Below are 21,336 nucleotides of genomic sequence, written 5' to 3'. Positions count from 1 at the left end.
CGCCGCCGCCTTCGCCCTCGAGGCGGCCGCCATCGGGCTGTCGCGCGAGCGCGAGCGCGCCCTCGACTACTACGGGCTCTACGAYGAGCGCGGGCGGCCCTACGCCTACCCCGTGGTGGCCGAGGAGGAGCTCATGCCCGAGGACGACCAGAGGGCCACGCGCAACCTCTTCATCGGCAACCTGGACCACAGCGTGTCGGAGGTGGAGCTGCGGCGCGCCTTCGAGAAGTACGGCATCATCGAGGAGGTGGTCATCAAGCGGCCGGCGCGCGGCCAGGGCGGCGCCTACGCCTTCCTCAAGTTCCAGAACCTGGACATGGCGCACCGCGCCAAGGTGGCCATGTCGGGCCGCGTGGTCGGCAGGAACCCTATCAAAATCGGCTACGGCAAGGCCAACCCCACCACCCGGCTGTGGGTGGGCGGGCTGGGGCCGAGCACGTCGCTGGCGGCGCTCGCCAGGGAGTTCGACCGCTTCGGCAGCATCCGGACTATTGACTACGTGAAGGGCGACAGCTTCGCCTACATCCAGTACGAGAGCCTGGACGCGGCGCAGGCCGCCTGCGCGCAGATGAGGGGCTTCCCGCTGGGCGGCCCCGAGCGGCGGCTCCGCGTGGACTTCGCCAAGGCCGAAGAGACCCGCTACCCGCAGCAGTACCAGCCGGCGCCGCTGCCCGTGCACTACGAGCTGCTGGCCGACGGCTACAGCCGGCACCGCAGCCTCGAGCAAGACCTGCGCGTGCGGGATCGGACTCCTCCGCACCTCCTCTACTCCGACCGGGAGCGGGCCTTCGTGGAGGCCGAGTGGGCCAGCCCGGCCAAAAACGCCGAGCGCCGCAACAACCTGGAGGGCTACGGGCGCTCGGTGCGCAGCCGCAGCGGGGAGCGCTGGGGCGGCGAGGGCGAGCGCGGYGCTCCCAAGCCCTGGGAGGAGCGGCGCAAGCGGCGCAGCCTCTCCAGCGAGCGCGGCAGGGCGGCCCACTCGCCCTACGAGGACAGGGGCCGGGYGAAGGCGGCCGCGCCGGGCGCCGAGCGCAGCCCCGAGCGGGCCCGCAAGGAGAACCACACTGCGGAGTGCGGCGCCGACAAGGAGCCCGGCAACTCGCTGCAGAACAACCGGCACGCGGCCGAGGAGAAGCCCCACCGCGAGGCCGCCGACGCGCCCCAGCCCAAAAAAAGGGACAGCGAACGCAATCACCGAACTGGCGAATCGGAGCCCAAAAGTCACGAGGAGCCAAAATCCGAGACCAAAAAGCTAAAGAATCTGTCGGAGTACGCGCAGACGCTGCAGCTCGCTTGGAACGGGCTCCTCGTGCTTAAAAACAGCTGCTTCCCCACGTCTATGCACATCCTGGAGGGCGACCTGGGCGTCATCAACGGACTCCTCAAAGACCACTCGTCCGGCGGGAAGCTCACGCAGCTCAAAATCGCGCAGAGACTGCGGCTCGACCAGCCCAAGCTGGACGAAGTGACTCGCCGCATCAAACAGGGCAGCCCCAACGGCTACGCGGTGCTGCTGGCCACGCAGTCGAGCGCGGCGGCGGCGGCGCCGGGGGCCGAGGGCGCCGCGGCGGCCGCCGTCGAGCCCGGCCTGCAGCGGCGGCTGCTCAGGAACCTGGTGTCCTACTTGAAACAGAAGCAGGCTGCTGGCGTGATCAGCCTGCCCGTGGGAGGCGCCAAGGGCAGAGACAGCACAGGCATGCTCTACGCCTTCCCCCCGTGCGACTTCTCGCAGCAGTACCTCCAGTCGGCACTACGGACCTTGGGGAAGCTGGAGGAGGAACATATGGTGATAGTTATAGTCAAAGACACTGCCTAGCCCACACTGTCTTTTTTTYCCCCCCCCCTCCCAGTCCATGTTTTCTTTGTGTGTCACGACAGCCCGGTTGGTTTTTTCAGGCCGACCGTTTCGGCAGAGGCTCCAAAGCCCTCGGCCGAAGCGGGGAGATTTTTAGTTCCTAATTAATTTTAATACCATTTAAATAGAGCCCATTTTATTCGTTTTTAATATGTGACACTGTCCGCTGTGTTCTGTATTTTTATTTTTTAACTGTATGAAAAGTTGTCAGTAAAGCCTTGTTCACTGATGGATTTCTAAACTTGTGCGGTATCCGAGTTCTTGCGCTTCCCGGGGTTCTCCCAGGCTCTCCTGGGYTTCTCCCGGGGTGTCCCGCAAGGTGGGAGGGACACGGGAGAGTCCAAAAGGTTGGCACCAAGTCGGGAGGCTCCAGGTTGTCCTGATAATTCTCCTTCTCTGGAGGATGGCGGCTCCCGAGGAAGGAAATCCCACTGAAGGCTGGGAGCAGGTTTAAACCTGGGAGCAGGTTTAAACGCCGCTGGTTGCTAGCAAAAATTGTGGCTAATACCTGGAAGAAAAAGAAAAAAATCCCCAAATCCCTCCCAAGCAGTCAACCGTWGTCATTTCTCTGAGGTTGAAGAGCACCCAATGTTTGTCTCAGCTAGTTAAAAATAGTGATACGGGACTTGGGGACTCGACGTGCCTGGTCTTTGCAAAAAGGAAAAAAAAAAAATCAGGATTTACAAAGAGTATTGGGCTGGATCCGCTTGTTTGTCATATGGGATGTGGCCAAGCAAGTGAGGGGCGCTCAGCGAACCGAGGGGCCCTCAGCACTAGCGCATCACGTTGCACTATGCGAGACCTTTTATTGAAAGGAGGGGRAAAAAAATGCAAAAAAGGCTTTTTGCTCAAGTTAAAACTCGCTTAGCGGGCTCATAAAGMGAGGTGAGCAGTGGCCGCGGGGCTGCTGGCCCCGTCGCTGAGCGCGGGACGGCTGATGCTTCCCGAAACGGGGAGCTCCGAGCCCCTCCGCTCACTGCCGTGCTCTGGGGTGAAGCCAGGACATCATCTGCCTGCGGAGCAGCTCATGGATATGGGAACACGGTCAAATCGGAGGGAAAATCCACCCCGTTTCATGTGCTGATTTTTTTCTTTTTAAAGGGTACCTGTAAGGTTTCTTTTTTAGGAGGCCTATGGAGACGAGTTTGGGAATAAAACACGTGTTTCCTTACCTGTGCAGGGTTTTTCCTTTTGCCCTCAGCGGCGCGTTACTCTGGCCCTGTGTGTGGCACCGCCGAAGCCCCCATCACCCTGCGCGCACGGCGGCGGGTGGCACCCAAACCCGAGGGCCTAACGCTGCTGTCCCTTCTCCTCCTCTTATTTTCCCAGTATTTTCACAGCAGGGAGCACGTCGGTGCGAGCGGGTGCCGAATTCAACGCCGCGCTGATAGCAACGCACTGATTGCAACGTCGCGAGTGCCCAAGGGCCACARCGCTGCCCTTAAACACTGCCCTTGATTGTGGCATTAATAACCAGTGCTGCTAAACGTCCCTCACGTGCCAGGAGCCTCTGTCTTCAGGGCCGTAGGTGCCGATGCAGCCCAACCAGGCCAGCGGGGCCCCATGTGTGGGTGCAAGCGGGTCCCACTGCCGGCAGGGGACACAGATTGGCGTTGGGGACGCCCAAAGAGGGGCTCTCCGGGTGTTGTGAGGAGGGCAGCACTATGGGGCCGGTCTTTCAGCCCGTGTCACTGTGGCAGGGTAAGAGGGTGATGGTGGCCACTGCCAYGAGGGGGGAACCTGGAAGGCGAGCCCCGAGCACGTGCCCTTCAGGCCCTCTTTAACATAAGCCGCCCCCTCTGAGGACAGGTTATGAAAGACGTTTTGTTTCCATCTTGTGAGTTTAAGTCGGGGAACCCTCCCCATGAGGGCCRGAGCAGCAGCGGCCGAGCAGAGCTGGGACCCAGCTACAAACACCCGCCTCTGCATCGCGCCCTCCGCGGGCGCCCTCGACCCTCCCTGCCCTCCAGAGGGCCGAGATGGAAGCACAGGCAAGACAGAGGCCGGTCCGGGCCCCGCTCCCAACCTCCCCGCCTTCCAGGCCGCTCCTGGAAGCCTCTCCACGTGCAAGGGCTGCCGGAATTGCAGCACCCTAAGGGGCTCTCGACSCGCGCGGGGCCGCTTGAGCCTCTGGGTCCCAAGGGACAGCTCTGAGCGAGGGCACCAAGCGGATGCAATGCTCCCGCATTAATGGGGGAGCAGAARGTGATTCCTGGTGGGAACCTGGAGGAGGTTCCAGGGAACCTTCTGGGAACCTGGAACCTCCTCCGGGTTCCCACGAGGAAGCACCTTCTGCTCCCCCATTAATGAAACCTTGAGCTTCAGCGGAGCTGAGGATGGAGAGGCCACCAGGGCCCAGCTCCACCTCAACCCCTGCTCCGAAAGGGGCCAAAACAGAAAGAGGGCAACAAAACCAGGAGAGGGGATGGCCCCCGAATGGCAGGGGGGACAGAGGGGGTCCAGGCCCCCTCGTCCCTCAGCCTGAGGGAGCACAAAACCTCCTTGGGAAGAGGGAAAAGGCAGGGCCGGGCCGCTCGTCCCGGGGGMACAGGAGCAGCGGCCCTCACCCCTAGGCCGAAACCAAAAGCTGCCCTCGCCCCCAGAGCTGCCCTCAGGGAGGCGGGAAGAGCAAGGAACAGGCCCGAGTGCCCAAAACGGGGCGGGAGGAGGAACCGCGGCCGCCCCGGCCCTTCCTGCCGCCCTCGGTGCGGCYGCTGCCCCTGGCTGCCGCCCCGCGGGGACAGGGCGGCCAGGAGCAGCCGGCTCCGGCCACAGACGGACACGGGACGTGTAGTTAATTTTTTAATAAATACACTTTACATTAAAGAAAAAAAAATAGGCCTTCAAGTTGCTGTTTCCACACAGAGGGCAAAAGGAAGAAGAAGGAGGGGAAAAAAAAATAAAGATTTAAAAAACTGGAACCACAAAAGGGGCAGGGGGAGAAAGAGGGTGCAAATCCCAGCTTCCCGGGGCCCAGGCGGCTCCGCGCGGGGCAGCGGCTTGAGCCACCCAAGGGCGCCAGGGCAGCGGCTCGCGCCTGCCCTCCCGCGGCTGCTTTGCCTTTAAAAATAAAGCATATTTAAAATAAAAATATTCTCACTCCTCCACAATCTTAGAAATCATGATCCTCTTATTTCATTGAGTTGTTGCATAAAAATGCCTTTTTGTTTTTCTTTTTTTTTTCCTTTTTTTTTTTTTCCTCTCATTTTAAACAATTTTTCTCCCCCAAGCCTACCCCAAGGTAACAAGGTACTACAGGAATACAAAGTTCATCCCCTCTTTACTAGAACACCTGCCTTTTTTTTTTTCCTCTTTTTTTCTTTTTTTTTTTTTTTTCTTTTTTTTATATAAAACTATTTCTGTTCTTTAGGAAAGAACTTTATACAAAGAAAATATACTGTGAAATATCTCCAGAAGTTTCCTTGAAGAGGAGAGTCATCTCAGCCTAAAATAAAAAAATGGAAAAAAAAAAAAAGGCAGAGAGAAAGAAAATAATAATAATAATAAGAGGCCTAACCCCAGGTCTCTTTATTGGAGAGCGTCGGGCTTGGCCCCGAGCCTCAGAGTGACTCAAAGCAACAGAGTGGATGGGCTGGAGCTCCGCAGGTTGCGCCGGAGGAGCGGGATCGGGATCCCTKCCCGACGGGCTCGGCGGGAAGCAGCGCCGCCTTCCTCCCTGCGTGGCCGCCGCTCCTCCTCACTCGTTCAGCGACAGGATGATGTCGTCCTCCAGGTCCGAGTTGTCCGAGCTGTCGGCTGCAAGGAGACACGCGGGTTATGGGAGCGCCCGGCGGCTCCCGGCACCGGCAGCGCTGCCGCGTCCAGCGGGAGCCATCGGCAAAGCGGCCCGGAGCGCTCCCCGGGGCGGCGCACACGGCAGYGGGAGCAGCTCCCTGAGTCAAGCCCGGGAGGACACGGGCAGCAGCTCCCAAGTTTCATTATGCCYGACCAAACGCAACAGCTGTCCAGGGAACGCCGTTCCTGGGCACAGCATTCCTGGGAACACCGTTCCGTGCGCAGGCCTGACAGTTCCTCCAACCTGGTGTGCTGACCTGCAGCCTCTGGGCAATGTCCTCAGGGCCCATTCCCTACAGCTGCTTCCCTGGGCACCCAGAGCTTCCCAGTGTGAGGTTCTCTCGAGCCTGGTGCTCCTCTCCGGTGGGATCCATCCCTGAGCCCAGTGCTCACGACTGGCACCTTCCTCTGGCAACCCTGCTGCAGCAGTTTGAKTTAAAGGTGACCTGTGACTGTGAAAACTGGGATCTCCCTGGGGTTCTCCTTTGCAAGATACAGGATGGAGGCAGGAGAGGACTTGCCAGGGGTAACCACACACACAAACACACAGCTACTTTTTAATGGGACGCCRAAATCCCACCCGGCTCCGGCGAGCACCAGGGAGGCGGCAGCGGCTCCGGCGGCTCCTGCCTTACCTTTTCTGGAGTGCTCTCATTGGATGCTGCAGTTAACTAGGTGTTAAAAATAGTTGAGAAGAAAAAAAAAGACAAGATTTCCCCTCAGCCATCTCAGTTTGACTGCCTTGCTAAAATGCCTCTCCAGGGCAGGCAGTCCTTTGGGAAGGTTCAGCCCCTGCTCACGGGCTTTCCTTGAAAAGGAAGAAAGTCACAGGCGAGCAGAGGGCACAAAGCCTTTCCCCCAGCTCCACTGAGATCCCTCAAGCGCAGAGAGAAAAACCGAAGGCCAGAGGGAGCCTGGGACATGCCCTTCCTGGGGGCCTTTTGCTGGCAAGTCGTTTAAAAGCACTTGGATCTCCAAGAGGAAGCGGCCRGGAGCGGGCACCGGTACTCGGATGCACCCACTTCTGGAGCCAGCCTGGTTCAGAGCCTGGTATCTGCTCATGGACAACAAGCACTGGAAGAGCAACTGCTGCCCAGCTGCTTCAGAGGTGGCAGGAGCTGGTGTTAGGCAAAGGCAAAGTTGGAAACACCATGATAGCTCTGCATTTAAAGTAACTGAAACAAAAAAAAAAAAAAAGAAGGAATGGCATCAAGGGAGGAGTAAGAAAAAAGGAAAAAAGGCTTCACTGCCCTTAAGGGTATAAAGGGACACAGGGAAGCAGCAGGTTTGCCAGTGTGCTCTTTATGAGCAGGGCTCACAATGTTCACACCAGGCTTCTTCACCTGCAGGTTTCCCAGTCTGCCTTTCACTCTCACACCAGCATCTGGGAGTACGCGATGGGAAGAACCTGCCTTCCCAGAACTCACGGGAGGTTGTTTTTCCCCTCAGATCAGAGCTGTTTTACCAATAGACTGAGAGACATCAAGGAAACAAGCATGGGAATTTGGGCCTTCCATACCAAGGAGGAGGGAATGTCATGTCTGCTGGTCCACATGCTCAGCTGAGGTCCCCTCCAGGCACCAAGCTGGGCGTTCGCACTTACTGTCTCCAAGAATCAGCTCGACTTCCTCATCAGCATCAGAGTCTTCGTCTTCACCCTCATCTCCCTCTTCCAGAAGGTTGGCCAGCTCCTCGTCATCAGAGGGAGAGAAATCGTTCTCGCCGTCCTCACCGGCGTTCTCGTTGTTCTCGTCCTCCTCCAGCTCAGCTTCCAGCAGCTGGTCTGTATCCAGCTCATCGAGGTCATCCGTATCATCRTCATCTTCGTCATCATCCTCCTCCTCCTGCTCCTCCTCCTCCTGCAGAGACAACACAAAGAGCCCGTTGCGGCCATGAACGCAAATGCAGAAGGGAAGGAGGAGAGTTGAAGCAAGCAGACCGCTAGCTCTTGCTTCTCCCCACGCCCACGTCACCTATTCTTCTATTATTACACTTCCTCTCCACACCTATGGACATGGGGCATCCTGGATTCATCTCCAGGCCTTGCAGAGTCTTGTCTGTGCGAGGCAGGTGTAGCACAAACACCATTAGCTCAAGCTCCTTTCCTAGCCATGAACAAGCATCATCGAAACCTGCTCTGGAGAAGGATGCGCCGTAAAACCCTGCAACCCAGGCTATGCTGCCAATCTCATATCAACCGCTTGTTTCAACCATGCCAAAACCTTTATCTTGCATCAAAGAGCACACGTGGCATGGATGTTCGTGCTCTCAGTCATCCTGGCTTAGCTGTCAACTCAGATGTTGGGAAAGATACTGATTTCAACACTGTATCCTGCACCATCAACYCGGGCAAGTTGACGGCTTAGGGGCTAGATGAGCAAGGAGGTGGATCAAGGATAGGCTTGATCATCAAGGATAGTCATCATCAGCACAAAGTCTAGCTGGAGACCTGTAGCTAGCAGGGTACCCCAGGGGCCAATCATGGGTCCAGTGTTGTTCAGCTTCTTCAATAACCTGGATGAAATACAAGAAGTTCTGTCTGAATATCAGAAAAAAACCTTCACTGTGATAGTGAAGGAACAAGCTGCCCTGGGAGGCTGTGCACGCTCCATCCCTGGAGATGCTCAAAAGCCACCTGGACAGGGCCCTGGGCAACGTGTCCCTGCTTGAGCAACGTCGGGGGCATTGGACTAGATGATTTCTAAGGATCCCTCTAAACCTCAATCATTCTGTGTTTCCTCYATCAATCCGCAAAAAACTAAGCCTAGATCACAGAACTCAGCAATCTCAGCTTCAATATTTACCTGGGTCTTCGTTTTTCCTACTATCAAACCCTAACAAATTGCATTCAGTGAATGATGGAATGATGGAATTTCTTATTGTACAGCTGAAATTCAGATGTCCATGTCTAGCAGGAGAGAATGAATGCAGAGAGTCCCTTCCATCACCCCTGGCCAGCTCCTCCCAGCCCTTTCCTCCTGCTGGACGCTCTCCCATTGAGCCCCAACTGCCCCTTCACCTGGGGAGGGAACACACGGTGCAGAATTATGAAGCTGTTTGATGGGTTTTTAAGCTCCTCTAGAAGGTTGAGCACAGCCCTCGAGCTCGCTGCACTCCTACACTGTGGCTTACACTCTTACGTTGTCAGATCTAGATGATCTCCAGAGGTGCCTTCCAACCTTAACCATTCTGTCATTCTGTGGAAGAGAAGAACTAACCACACGCTCGTTCCCCCCACACTCTTTTCTTTAATCAAGGTTCAAAAAAAAAGCCCAAACCACAAATATTCAGCATCTGTCACAGGCAAAAGCAACAGGGCATGCCAAAGAGCCCGGCAAGCCCTTTTGTTCYGCCACCCTGAGGAAAGGCTGCCAAACCTCCCCTAGTGACCACAAGGGCCTGGTTATGTCAAATAAGGATTATTAACGAGCAAAACACCACCTTGCTCCATGGATGTCCTTCCGAAAACAGTGTAAAATTAAAGCAACCTGTATTAAGGTCAATTACAAACCTTTTACCCAACTGCTGAATTAACAGTCCTCAAAGGACACCACTTTTTGCACTGTATATGCACAGAGAGGAAATAACTTCCACCCGCAGCTCCAACAGCAGTGCCCTATTGTGTAAAATTTTCTTCCCTTCTAATGAGCTACTCAAAGCAAATAAAGCTCTTCTGTTGTTATTGAGCCTAATTTTGTCTTAATAACGTCTGCTTTTGTTCTATGGAGTATCAGCAGAGAGACCAGGGTCTTAAACTTCACAGTTCTGCTCAGAGCTAAGAATCCGATTAAAAATTGAGCAGGCAGCACAGTTCATTTTTCTTTTAAAGTCTGAACAACCCAGAAACTGGAAATGAAGTGATCAATATATTTAAAGAACCTGGGAGAAAAGGAAGCCAAATTTTACAGTGTCTTGAAATGCAGAGAGAACTTCAGACTTTAAGAACATGYATATGGTCTGGAAGAATCATTAAGAGTTCAGGTAATTCTCACTTAAACAGCTCCAAAATGAGTCAGGTACTTACCTTGCTTCCACACCTGTGGGATTTCCAAAACCACTTTTCCAAACATCTAGCCACAATGGCTTCAAATTATGTCAGAAGAACGTTACTAAATTTGATTGTGATGCATATTTAATGCATTTATTACAAAATGAAATAGTGTTTCATTTTTCACTGCTTTCATTCAAGCTTAAGGCAAGCCAGACACTGCAGCATCACACCCTTCAAATACGGGATGAAATGAAAGACATTTGTACAAAGACAACTTCTGGCTGGTAAAAATAAGAACCAAGTTATGCAGAGATTGCACACTTAAAAATTGGCTTTGGAGGATTAGATCAACCAGCAAACAAAAGCTTTTTATGAAAACACAAATATACCAGCCAACCAAAATGATGCGGGTAGTCTTTTGCCTTTATGGTTTAATTAATGGATTTGAAGCACTTGATTAAAACCAAAACATAGTCGCTTACAAACCTGAGAAGGGCAAGATGAGATATAAACTATACCTGTCCTCGGGAAAGCAGAGAGAAGCAGTGTGAAGAGCTGCACAACCTGCACGCGGCTGGTTCTAAGTGACCTGCGTGTGGGACCCAAACCACAACCAGAGAACCATCCTCATCACGGAGAAATCCACCCATTTTTAAGGAATGGGAACAGTAGCCAATAAGTTATGGTGCTTCTGCTAAGCAAGAGGCAAATTAATTCAGCATTAGCTTCTGCACATGGTCAGTATTGTCCTCCGATGCCACAACTGCCTTGTGCAAGGGACACGGATGCGAAGTTCAGCCTGGGCTCACCTTCCCTGGGGGCTCCGAGGTGCACAACAGGGAAAAGAAGCCAAAGAAACTCCTGTGCAATGTCCCAAAGGGCACACGGATGGGAAAAACACCCCAAACCGTAGCTGGATGGTGCCTTAGGCCCTACCTAACCCAGCCACAGCCCCCAAGAGCTTGGTGCAACCACTGCAGTCAGTGGCACACGTCCTACTAAGGAAAAATGAAGAACTAAAACACAAATCGGAAACTTTGACCTGTTCCCGGAGCCCTCACACCCCTTCTCTGCTTCCTTATGGGATACTCTGTGTCTTCCCTCTCCGAGTGCAACTGCTTTACAGCTGCAGATGGCACAAGGGTAGTACCGGAGCACCATTTGTTCCTCCATCTCATCCTCTCATGCACACTGGGATGCACTTAGAGAAAATAGTAAGAAAGTCTGTTTTACCTGCTTGTCTGGCACGAACAAAATTCATAAATTTGTCTTTTTTGCTAGCATAGGTCCTTGATACTTGACACCGAATCAGTGTTTCTACCTTAATAAAGCAGCCAAAGACTTGGCTGCTCCTTGGTGTTCATCTCTTAACAAGACACTGAAAGGTCCAGCAAACTCCAACTCTAATGCAAACATATATATTAAGTCAGAATTTCTTCAAGTGTTTGATTTTAGCCTATTTCTGCACTGTTTAATAGTTTCGTTTGAGGGTATTGAGCAAACAGCTCCCTGCAAACACAGCTGACAGCACTGCAGGTCAATACTAACCTGCCCTGGCACAAGACTACAAAAGAGACCAGAATTTCACCTTCTGATTGATGATTTTTTGCTAAAAAAGCCCACAAAATGACTTTGCACTCTGCCTCGTTACAGGCTAAGTTCTCAGGATGCTTTTGGAACGGTTTTCAGTCTTTGCTCACTTGCACACAGTGGAAAGAAAGCTACAATGAGGAAACACCAACTTACTTTATAAGCACTATTAGACTTCTGAAGCTCTTAACATCTCATTTCTTGAATCCCCCCAAAATTATTTTTGTGGCTACACGGACCAAACTGGACACTGCTTGACTGAATATTACAAGGTCTCTCCAATTCACAATTCAGTTGTGTGTCAGTTGCCAAAAGAAGACGCCATGGGGCTTTTCTGGCAATGTTAGGGACCTTAAGTCTCCAAACTGAGCTAAGGATTACAAACCTATTATTTTTCTTAAATCATCTGCCACTGCTTTGGCTGTTTCCAGAAAAGCTTCATCTTTTTGCCTAATTCGTTGACTTATTTTTCCTTCCTCCACTTGAGGTCAATTCAAAGTCCAAAAGAAATATTTATTATGTCCCTAGTTGCCTGCCCAATGGCCTCTGCTCCGGCCTCCTTTTCTCCACCTATAAAATAGTTAACCAAATGTAAAACTTTTCCACTCTTTCTCAGTCCTTTCAGGTCACATTTAGTCCACTTCTGGCTATTTGCAACTCTTCAAGTCTAGCGCAGGCCAGTATCTGCCCTATGAACTAACATGTCTGAAGAAGAATCTCTGCTTCTGTTTTCTTTCTCTGTTGTTGTTTTTTTTTTTTTTTTTTTTTTTTGAAAAAAAAAACTGTTACTTTGGTCAACGCATTTCCTTTTGCGCATAGTATCCTACTGCTCTGTTTTCCCTTCTTGCTTCCTTCTCTCCCAAATTTCTCATAGACAAGAGGCAAACTTATTTTTAGTGAACTAATCTCTTCCAAAGCAAGAATATTATTTTAAGTGCTACCTTTTTTCCTGACACACGAAAGGGCTTGGTCTTCATAGCAAGAAGTATTTCTCCTCAAATACCAGTTTATCAGATACCAGAGCATTTTTATTACTGGAGAGGACTATGCCTCTCCCTCTTCCAGTAACTTCTCCTTCTCCATGCACAATTCTTGCCGTATCTCCTGACAATTCCTCCCTTTGCTTCCGAAGCAGCATCTGGGAAGCACATTAGCAACTTCTGCTCCTTGGCTAAACAGCTCCCAGGAGAGAGCACGTCTGCCTCTCGGTCATGGAGAGCTTCCATGCAGCTTCCTCCTCCACCCACCTCTCAACACTCCCAGAACAATAGGCAGTGGGGACAAATAAAAAGCTTAAAAATAGTAATATGCTCATCAGGTACATATGGAGTTCGGGACTCTTTATTCAGGAGTCTGGGGTTTCCTGAATTACCTGCTCCCCTTGGCTTAGTCCCAGCTTGCCTAGAGGTAAATGTGAGTGATAGTYGGAAGTATCAGTGTCTTCCACACCACAGGGGTTTTCCTACCTGTACCTTCTTACTTGCTTTAGTGTTAGATTTCCTAATTCTTCACGGACACGAGGTCACAGAGTGAAAAACGGGGATGGCTAGAAGTTAGTACAAGTAGCAAGCAAGGAGGCTTACCATGGGCTTGCAGGCAGACGGAGATATGGGCAGATGCAAGACAGGAGACAGCACACACAGCAAACAGCGGGGCACAGAGGCAAAAACGGAGTGGAGAAACAAAAAGCAGTTATTCTCCTGTCCTAGGTAAGCAGGTTTAGCCTAACAGTAACCACTTACCTGCTGTGAACGAAAAGGCGTCCACGACAAAACCTGGAGAGCAACTGGACCTCTCTTGGGTGGGCACATTGATCTAATGCCCAACCTCTGTTTTGCCCAGGAAATGCTCGTGTCTCACACGAGCTCGGACACAAGCCCGTTTGCCTGGCTGCACGACACAACACGTGCACGTGAAAACATTTTATAACATGGCAGGTAACTGAGCAGTCCTGCTATACATGGAAATTTGTTTCAGCCTCTCTCTCAGCCTTTCGGTTGAGGCCGCAGCAGAAGCTGGTTTTATTTTCCTGCATCCCAGCTACTCTGGGAATTCCAGGAAAAGGCATTAGGTAAAAGTTAATTTTATTTATTGCTATTGAACAAACCATGCTTTTCTCTCTGCCAAAGCTGTTTTATTAAGGAATACTATGATTTCCACTGTTTGCTCTAGCTGACAGCTAGTGAAACCAGATCCTGAAACAACAGGATAGGCTGATGCAGCAACAGCAGCATCTCTTCCTATATAAGAATCTGGCCACAAGTGCAAGCCCTGCTGAAACATTTTCCTCAAAAATATCTGTTTTGGAGGATGTCTTATGTCATGTTAACAGGTTTTTGAGGAAAACATGCCTTTCATAGCCTCTCTGGGAAAAGCCAGAGCTCCAACATTCCTGTTCATCTGTGCAAGAAGCCTATGTATAGTATTTATATTACTAATATTATTTATATTATTTATTTAATTTATTATAATCTATTTATAATTATATTTATATTGCTATTACTTATTATTTATATTGCTATTACTTATTATTTATATTGCTATTACTTATTATTTATATTGCTATATTATTAGCAGTTGAAACATTTATCTGAAAATGCTTGTTCCCAGTTAAGTGTGGGTTCAGGATAAACCACATCCCCTGCAGATTTCATGGGCAGCTCCTGGAAAACCTGTGGCCCTGATGACACAGTGCAAGCCAAGCAGCTGACAGTACCTGGGCTCACAGTTCTCAAACACACTGGAAATGCTRCAGATAGAAAGGGGGAAGAGTTCTAAGAAAACCAAAGAATAAACTGGGCTCACAGAGACCACATAGAAAGCTGAGGACAACCATGCTGCACGCTGGCCAAACCAGATGTTCCGTCTGTTACAATACAACGTATTGCCTTAACTGCACAATTTTCGTTTCCCACCACCCAGAATCTTGCCAAGCAGCCCACAAAGGCAGCTGCACCCCAAGCATCAGCACCACACAGCCCCRAGGCTCTGCAGGATGAATCTCAACCAGTTCTCCAGTTCTGGCAAGAGAAGTTGGACGTGCTTCACATGGCAGCAAAGGGAGGCAGTTTTCCTGCTGAAACCTTAAATCTCTCCCAATAGGATAATAAGGAAAATGCTTCACAGATGCAACCTCATCCACATCACATGCCACTGAGGAAAAACAAAGTTCTTGAAGAACTAACTCCAAAAAGCACCCTATGATAACTAAGGGGGAAAGCACACAGCCTGAAAATGTTCCCCTCCTCATATTGTGTCATCTGGACTTACGTTTCCAGCTTGGACTCCACTCTGTCCTGAGTCAGTCCCCTTGTATTGGGCTTTTCTGATTCCCTAATATCTCCGTTCTAGTAAGTGAGCCAATAGCTCAGATACCCATCTTATTTTTGTGAAATCTAACCCTTGGGCAGTGTATAAGGGAAAGAGGAGGAGGTTTCATGGGGCTCAATGACACCACAAYGCTGGTCAAAACCAGGAGAAGGCAGCTCTCCAGAGACCTGATGCCAAAGGCTTGCTCAGCAACCAGGGCAGCATCCACGTGCAGCACTGCTGGTCTCCAGCGTTTCAAGGAAAACCACACAGTTTTTCTCCAAGAGCACCAAACAGGAGCTACCCCGGTTCACTGATCGCTTAATCTGGGAGTAATTTATRTAACAGATCAGGTGCTTTTGGCAGGGAGAGCGCTGGGGAGCGGAGGAGTAAGGCATTAACTTGGGTTAACAGAAGGACTGAAAAGCACCTTTAAACTGAGCATTACTGCTAAACCTAGGTCTGACAGACTCCAAATCATTTGCTTTTCAGAAGGCTGCTGCAGAGCTATCAGCAGGTATTCATCAGAACTGATATCCCCAGATATCACAACTGCTAGGCAGGTATTTTGCCTCGCAATCCACCCGTCTCAAGCACAATCTCAGAGTGATTTTGTTCAGCACGGGACTCCCGAGCAAGGCTTAACTAAGGAAACGGGCTCCTGGTTGAGTATTTGTTGCTTTCTACACCAAAATGCTACCCCTGCACTCACGGGCCTTGTCTGCTTGTAGTCTCCATATAAAAATACATGCACATCAAGTCAAGGAGYGAAGATATAAGGGTCAATCCGACAAACATTGGCTCTAAAAATCCTGACCAAAGTGACATCAAATCAGTGCTGATTAGCCCAGCTGGCTCCCCACAATTTTCAGGAAAAAAAGCAGCAAACACCTCTTCGCCAAAAGGTGTTTCAGAGCATCTGCAAGAAGCCCCAGCAAGTCTGCAAGGTTAGTCTCTACTTTTCAAAGCCTAAGCCACAGAAAGCGACCGAGCAAACTGTGTCTGAGCAAGTGGCACCTCCATACATTTAAGCACAGGTACACACACAACTCCTGCTCCCCAGGAAGCAAGTGATGCTGCGGGGCCTTAGCCAAGAGCTCAGCGCCAGTGTCTGCTCCCAAATGTGTCTGCTCATTCCAGCTCAATGCAGGATGCCTCTAGGGAGAGAAAAAGCTGCATTTTGCAAGCCTGAGAGACCACCAAGTTTGGCCCATATCTGTATATTGTTGTTCCTCCACGCTGTTCCAGAGTGAAACTTTGTATTTTGCTAAATATACACAGATTTCATAGAATTTGGGGCTTATAAATGCTGTTTTAAGTGAAATGCCTCTTAGGAAGGAGCTTGATTTTTAACAAGTTACAGTCTGGGAAACATCTAAAACCCTCAGAAACGGGGACCACGAGCAGCAATTTCACATTGGCAGCTGGTCTCTCAGTTTGCAAGCAGAAGCCAGAGCTTTGTCTGATTCTTCCCTGAGTTTTCCTCAAAAGTTGTTAAGAATATTCAAGTTACAGCTGGAGTCAACTCTGTTACAGGAGGTGATCTCATGTAATGGACACGAGGTCCTTATCTTGATTCCACACCTCGTCTTGCAGCCTGAAACCACAGCATTCAGTGCTGTTTCTGATTCAAATACAGATCTCCACTGAAGTCAAGACTTACCAGCATCACCATAAAACTGAGTGTTGAGAGCTGCTAGTTGATCCCTGCTCACTGCAGATCTCAATTTACAGACTCTTCTTTAAGATTTATTAAAAAAAAGGCTAAAAGATGTCAAAAAAACATTGGCAGTGAACACAAAAATAGAAACCGGTGCCTACTTAAGGCAAGCACAGGATGGCTACAGGAATTTTCTTCCCCATTACTTCAAGGAATTCTCTGTCACACAGATTAAAGATCCCAAGCTGGATTCAACCTAGGGCTAGATACAGTGGCCGCCCATTTCCGAAGGAGGAACCTTCAGCTGCAACCTTGTAACTCAGAGGAAAAGCCCTCCAACTCTGTATACAAAACATAACCACTGCTTTATCTTCAGAATTACAGCAAAATTATAACAATTAGCAAGGAATTGCAAAGAAAGTTACTCTTTCCAGGGATCTGCAGTCCAGTCTTCCCAGCTAGAAAGTAAAAGGTTTAGCCTAGTAACAAGGAGATTCAGAGACAGAAAGAGTATCAGAAGTCCAGCTTTCCATACAGTCTGGGGAAAAAAAAAATGAAACATTACCTTCTTGCATTCACTGGAAAAAGGTGAAGTCAGCTTTTCCCACAGGAAATACAAACATATGCTTTACTAGARTGCAGACACCAGAGAGCAGAGAATAAACCATTTAAAAACGTTTGGGGAATTGCAGCATACAGTCTTTGCCTGTTCTAAAACACCTGACCCCAGAAAAGCTACAAATCTGTCTTGGACTCACACATGTATATTGGACCAACTGTATCCTGAGGAGCTCTTTTAGCAGGTTGTCAGAGTTGGAATGGTTATTTTGATTTTGAAACCAAGACATCCCCATGCAAATGGGCAGCTTGCTTAAAACCTCGTAAAACATTCTGCTAGAGTAGAAGTACTGTGCAGTTTCACTGCACTAAATCACAAGCTACATCTCATTTAGAAACTAGTGATAAGTTAAATGAAAGGATGAACATTTGACATGCTTAAATTGAAAAAATATCCCCTCCCCCCCCCAACACCACTGGCTGCAGTCGGTGTTAAAATATCTTGAGAAATAAGCAGAGCAATTAGCAAGGTTTCTGATCAGGGTAGAAATTTAGAGAAATTAATGAGTGAATTATAAATTAGCATGTTGGTTTACAGTGCACTATTGCTGTACACTCTGTTTCCTGCACAGATAAGTCATAAATCGCACTACAAGCAAAATGATCTGCTACACATTAAGGGAGACCAAACAAGGCCTCTGCAGCTTAGGGCTAATAAATACGTAGTAATAAATACACAAAGCCTCCTACATGTATACGAATAACAGCTAGTCTTCAAAAACTAAGTTGATGCTGTATTTCTCACCTGATCTTCCTCTTCATCTTCTTCATCTTCTGCCAAGCGCTGTCTGCCCACTTCATATAGCCTGCAAACCGTGTCCATGTTCATGGCATCCATGCTCCCTTGGTTCTGAAGGGAAAATGCCCACAATATAGCAGCTAGCCCACCACAAAGTTCTACAGCCACATTCAAGGATGTGCCTGATCTCAATTACTAAAACATTACCAAAAAACCACGCCACTTTTAACTTTTCTTTCCCCATTTGCTAACAGCAGCACCATTAGCACTGAAAGACRGTGACTCTTTCACCTTCAAGCCCAGCAGTGATATAAATACTTGCTTTCTGGTTCTCTTACACTCTTWCTAACAGATTTTAAAACTTTACTGGATCTTTAACACATCTTTGGGCATTAAGTGCTCAAACCAGCAAGACAGCCCAATTCTTTGGCATGCCCTGCAGAGCAATTGCAGCTACTGTAGGTACAAACATGATCTGACTGCTTGGGAGGGAATCATTTTATAGAAACGTTTCTCGGCTGCAGAGCATTTCATCAGTCAGGGAAGCAGATACATTAGTTGCATCTAACTTCCCTCCTAACAAACCAATTTTTTCACTCAGTATTTCTTGCTCCAAATCCTTAGCTCCTGGGAAAACACTGCTAGGAAGACAAGTGAAAAAAGAATATTTTATGAGAGATTCAGGAAAAAGGATCTCTGGGAAGCCCCGGAAAGATTGTATTTCCCATGTATTTCATATAATACCAATTTCAAAAGCAAGTTGTCTGTATAAATCAGAAAAAAATGCATTTCTCTAAGCTTACAAGGAAAAAACATCTCCTGTAGGAAATTTATTCTAGAGTGATAAGCGTTTGAAGAAGGGAGCTAAATGGGTTCTGGGGTCTGCAGGCTCAGAGACAGAAAAGCAAGTGTTTTTAAGCCAAAGCTGCAGGTGGACAGCGAGCAACTAAGAGCACCTTTACTGGGTAACACCACTGCATAAAATGTGAATTTAACAGCAGGAACTCCAGAATCATGTTCTGAAGGCTTTCAGAAATCAAAAAGCATTGCTCTCAGACCAGGCAGGAGAAGCAGCATTTATTCTTAGCGCCTTTACCTCAATAACAGCCAGATAGCAATCCTTGCTGTCCGTGCACAAGTCAAAGATATTCCGTTTTACATCTATGGTAGCTAAAAAACACATTAAAAAAAAACAAACTTGGTGGTTAACTGCAGGTATTTAACACTTAATAGAAGATCTAACAATACATGTTTAAAAGCAGACCCTAAAATGATGCAAAAAGTAGCAACAGCTGAAATAAAAGTGAAAATATCTACATGGAAGTCAACTTGGGGAAAAAAAAAAGGTAAAAAGCTACAAGTGTTGCAGACTGTCATAAAAATAACCTGATAACTTCTTAATCTGGTTTCCACAGTGCCTCCTCCCTTGATAATACATTTAGCAGCTTCTCTCAAGTACTGTAAACAACAGATAATCTTCTAGGGTAGGTGGCAACTAAGGGGCTGAGTGAGGAGCTGTGTTTCATTTCAACAGCAGAAGCCACATCTGTCTATATCTGTTATAGCAATTAGTTCAGCTCTCCMAGAGCGCTGCAAACTGGAGGCCAAAGTGACAGCATTCTGAGTTAGCAGAATTGGATAAAGCTAAAGGGAATAGGAAAACAAAGTGAAAATGAAAAAGGTCCTCATGAAACATGATTAATGACACCTTGGCCAAATGACCTACTATCTTAGATTACGTTCTACTTAGGAAGGAGAAAAGAAAACAAAGCCAGAACTGCTGGCTAGCAGCTTTTCCAGCAAGCAAGGAAATCCCACACTGAAAAGGCATTATAGATCAGCCTATTTCAGTGTTAAACACAACCCTTGTGCCTCGATCGTGTCACAGCAGAGCTGATCCTGCTGCATGCCAAGGGGGAGGAAGAAGCGAGTATTATCCAGCAGAACCTTCCACTTCACAGGCCAAGCTGCCTGCTCCTCCTTTGCTCTCACCTATTGGTTTATAATCGGTTGCATTGAACGTCCTGAAAGAAGAGCCAAAGGGACTTCTCATTCTCTCCTCCAGAAGGTCATCTTCATCATCTGCCTGCAACATAGCTGAAACAGGCAAAAATTATTCCACTAGCCCACTTTCCATTTGTAATGCTTCCCTTATTCAATCATATCAGGCTGATATGAATTTCATTTTTACTTGATACCCTTGGAAGACTCATTTAATATCTACTCTTCTAGAGCTGCCTGCCTTAATATCGCAGATTATTAAGGCTAATACCCCAAAGACAAAATTATTTTCTCACGGATCATCAGATCTGACGTTACATCTATTTTCCTTTTCAAGAGGTTGATTTTTCATCTCAAAAACGAGTTGTGATATCAATGAAGTTAGAGAAAGCAACCCAAGGTTCATTTCCTTTTCTCAGCAACCCAAGCAGCATTATGAAATATATAATAAAATATATATATCTTTATCTTGAGTTCATGTAYGTCATTACAGCTGAAAGTTAGACAAACTCCCTGAAGCTTCCAATTTCCCTGAACAAGCATCTAAGTTACAGCCAGACCTTGTATGTGACACCCTCCCAGTGTTGCTACGTTGGCTACAGTCACTTGCATCAAGTGGACTGCATGGCACAGCCCTCAGCTGCGGGGAGCTGGTGTCTTACCTGTTCCACCATAAATAAGCRTGAGTAAAAGGAAAAAAGGAGGATATATCTCTAAGCAGACACGGCCAAGGAGAGCTATGTAATGCTAAGAGAAATCCTACCTCCATACATSACTGTGCCAGTATAGTTGAAGACCACACGACACTGATCCAGTGCAGGTACCGTGTGCAGCAAATGGAAAGTTCGGAGGTCCCACTGAAGAACAGAGGCTAAGGAGCAATAAACAACTGAAAAGTTCCCATTACTTTTGCAGTTCAGGGATAAACAAGTGATTAGCAGCACTCAGGAAGCCTTGCTGCCATCCTCTTGCAAGCATGACACAACCTGACTCTCATTTCAGCAGCGTAATTCCTCAGCTACGTTGAGAATCAGGAATTTCTTACTCAAATGTCATTCCCAGTTCTTAGAACTTACAGTAGCAGCTTCAGGGGAGATCTTGGCAAAGGATGGAAAGGGAAGAGAGCAGAGAGACCACRCAGTGGATATGGGAACAAGGAATCTCTCTCAAGTATTTCATCTATGCCACGTTGGGGCAGGGTCTGCATTTAAATTAGCATCTGTCTGACAGCTCCTACTTACTCAACTCACAAACAGAAGCTGTCAGTGCTACGCAGGCCCTCTAGCAGAGCAGAGCATCTATACTCCTTTAATCAAACCAAGTGCTCCACGTCCCAGCCTTATCGGTTGCCACCGTGGCCRAAGGATACAATTTCCGTGTTGACTATGACCTCTAGCCCGTTGGGGTGGAAAACACCACTGATGGTCATGTTGAATTTGTCAAACTTGTGTATGGCTTGTGCCGATCTGACATCCCAGAGGACGCCGTCGTTTAGGACGAGGTCATCAGTGGGGTTGAAGGTGGCACAGTTCTTCTTGTAGTTGTTGGCCAGATCTGGGTTAAACAGAGTCAATAGCTTGTTGCCCGTCTGAATATCATAGATCTTTTAGATTAAAAAGAAAACAGAAAGATTAGTCACAATGGGTAACGTATCAGCAGCTAAAAACACCCCATGTTCCCCCTTCTAGATTGTTTCTAGAATCAACCTAACACTTTTTCATTTCATAAAACCCTTCTTGCCAGCCCTTTAATAGTTTTTCACAGCTGCAACCAAGTCT

The 21,336-nt window shown here is 48.6% G+C and overlaps 2 protein-coding genes across 2 annotated transcripts in view; one reads left to right on the top strand and one right to left on the bottom strand.

Moving 5' to 3' along the window:
* Positions 1-45: 45 nt before the first annotated feature.
* RBM15B (RNA binding motif protein 15B) lies at positions 46-2,082 on the top strand. Its single transcript, XM_026041503.1, has one exon. It carries the CDS (start codon positions 134-136, stop codon positions 1,814-1,816), a length of 1,683 nt encoding a protein of 560 aa, XP_025897288.1. The 5' UTR covers positions 46-133; the 3' UTR covers positions 1,817-2,082.
* Positions 2,083-5,340: 3,258 nt separating this feature from the next.
* DCAF1 (DDB1 and CUL4 associated factor 1) overlaps positions 5,341-21,336 on the bottom strand; it is a 37,239-nt gene continuing 21,243 nt past the window's right edge. Inside the window, exons 17-23 of the mRNA XM_026041502.1 lie at positions 20,928-21,161; positions 20,322-20,415; positions 19,550-19,654; positions 18,654-18,727; positions 17,564-17,668; positions 7,254-7,509; positions 5,341-5,611 (exon numbers count right to left, since the gene is read on the bottom strand). Of these exons, the coding sequence (XP_025897287.1) occupies positions 5,553-5,611; positions 7,254-7,509; positions 17,564-17,668; positions 18,654-18,727; positions 19,550-19,654; positions 20,322-20,415; positions 20,928-21,161 (927 nt within the window). The 3' untranslated portion in view covers positions 5,341-5,552. The remainder of the gene's footprint in view (positions 5,612-7,253; positions 7,510-17,563; positions 17,669-18,653; positions 18,728-19,549; positions 19,655-20,321; positions 20,416-20,927; positions 21,162-21,336) is intronic.

Source organism: Nothoprocta perdicaria, unplaced genomic scaffold, assembly GCF_003342845.1.
Source record: "Nothoprocta perdicaria isolate Ctin4 unplaced genomic scaffold, notPer1 scaffold_287, whole genome shotgun sequence".
Lineage (NCBI taxonomy): Eukaryota > Metazoa > Chordata > Aves > Tinamiformes > Tinamidae > Nothoprocta > Nothoprocta perdicaria.
The sequence above is the reverse complement of the archived record's forward strand: the minus strand, read 5'-3'. Positions and strand labels throughout refer to the sequence as shown.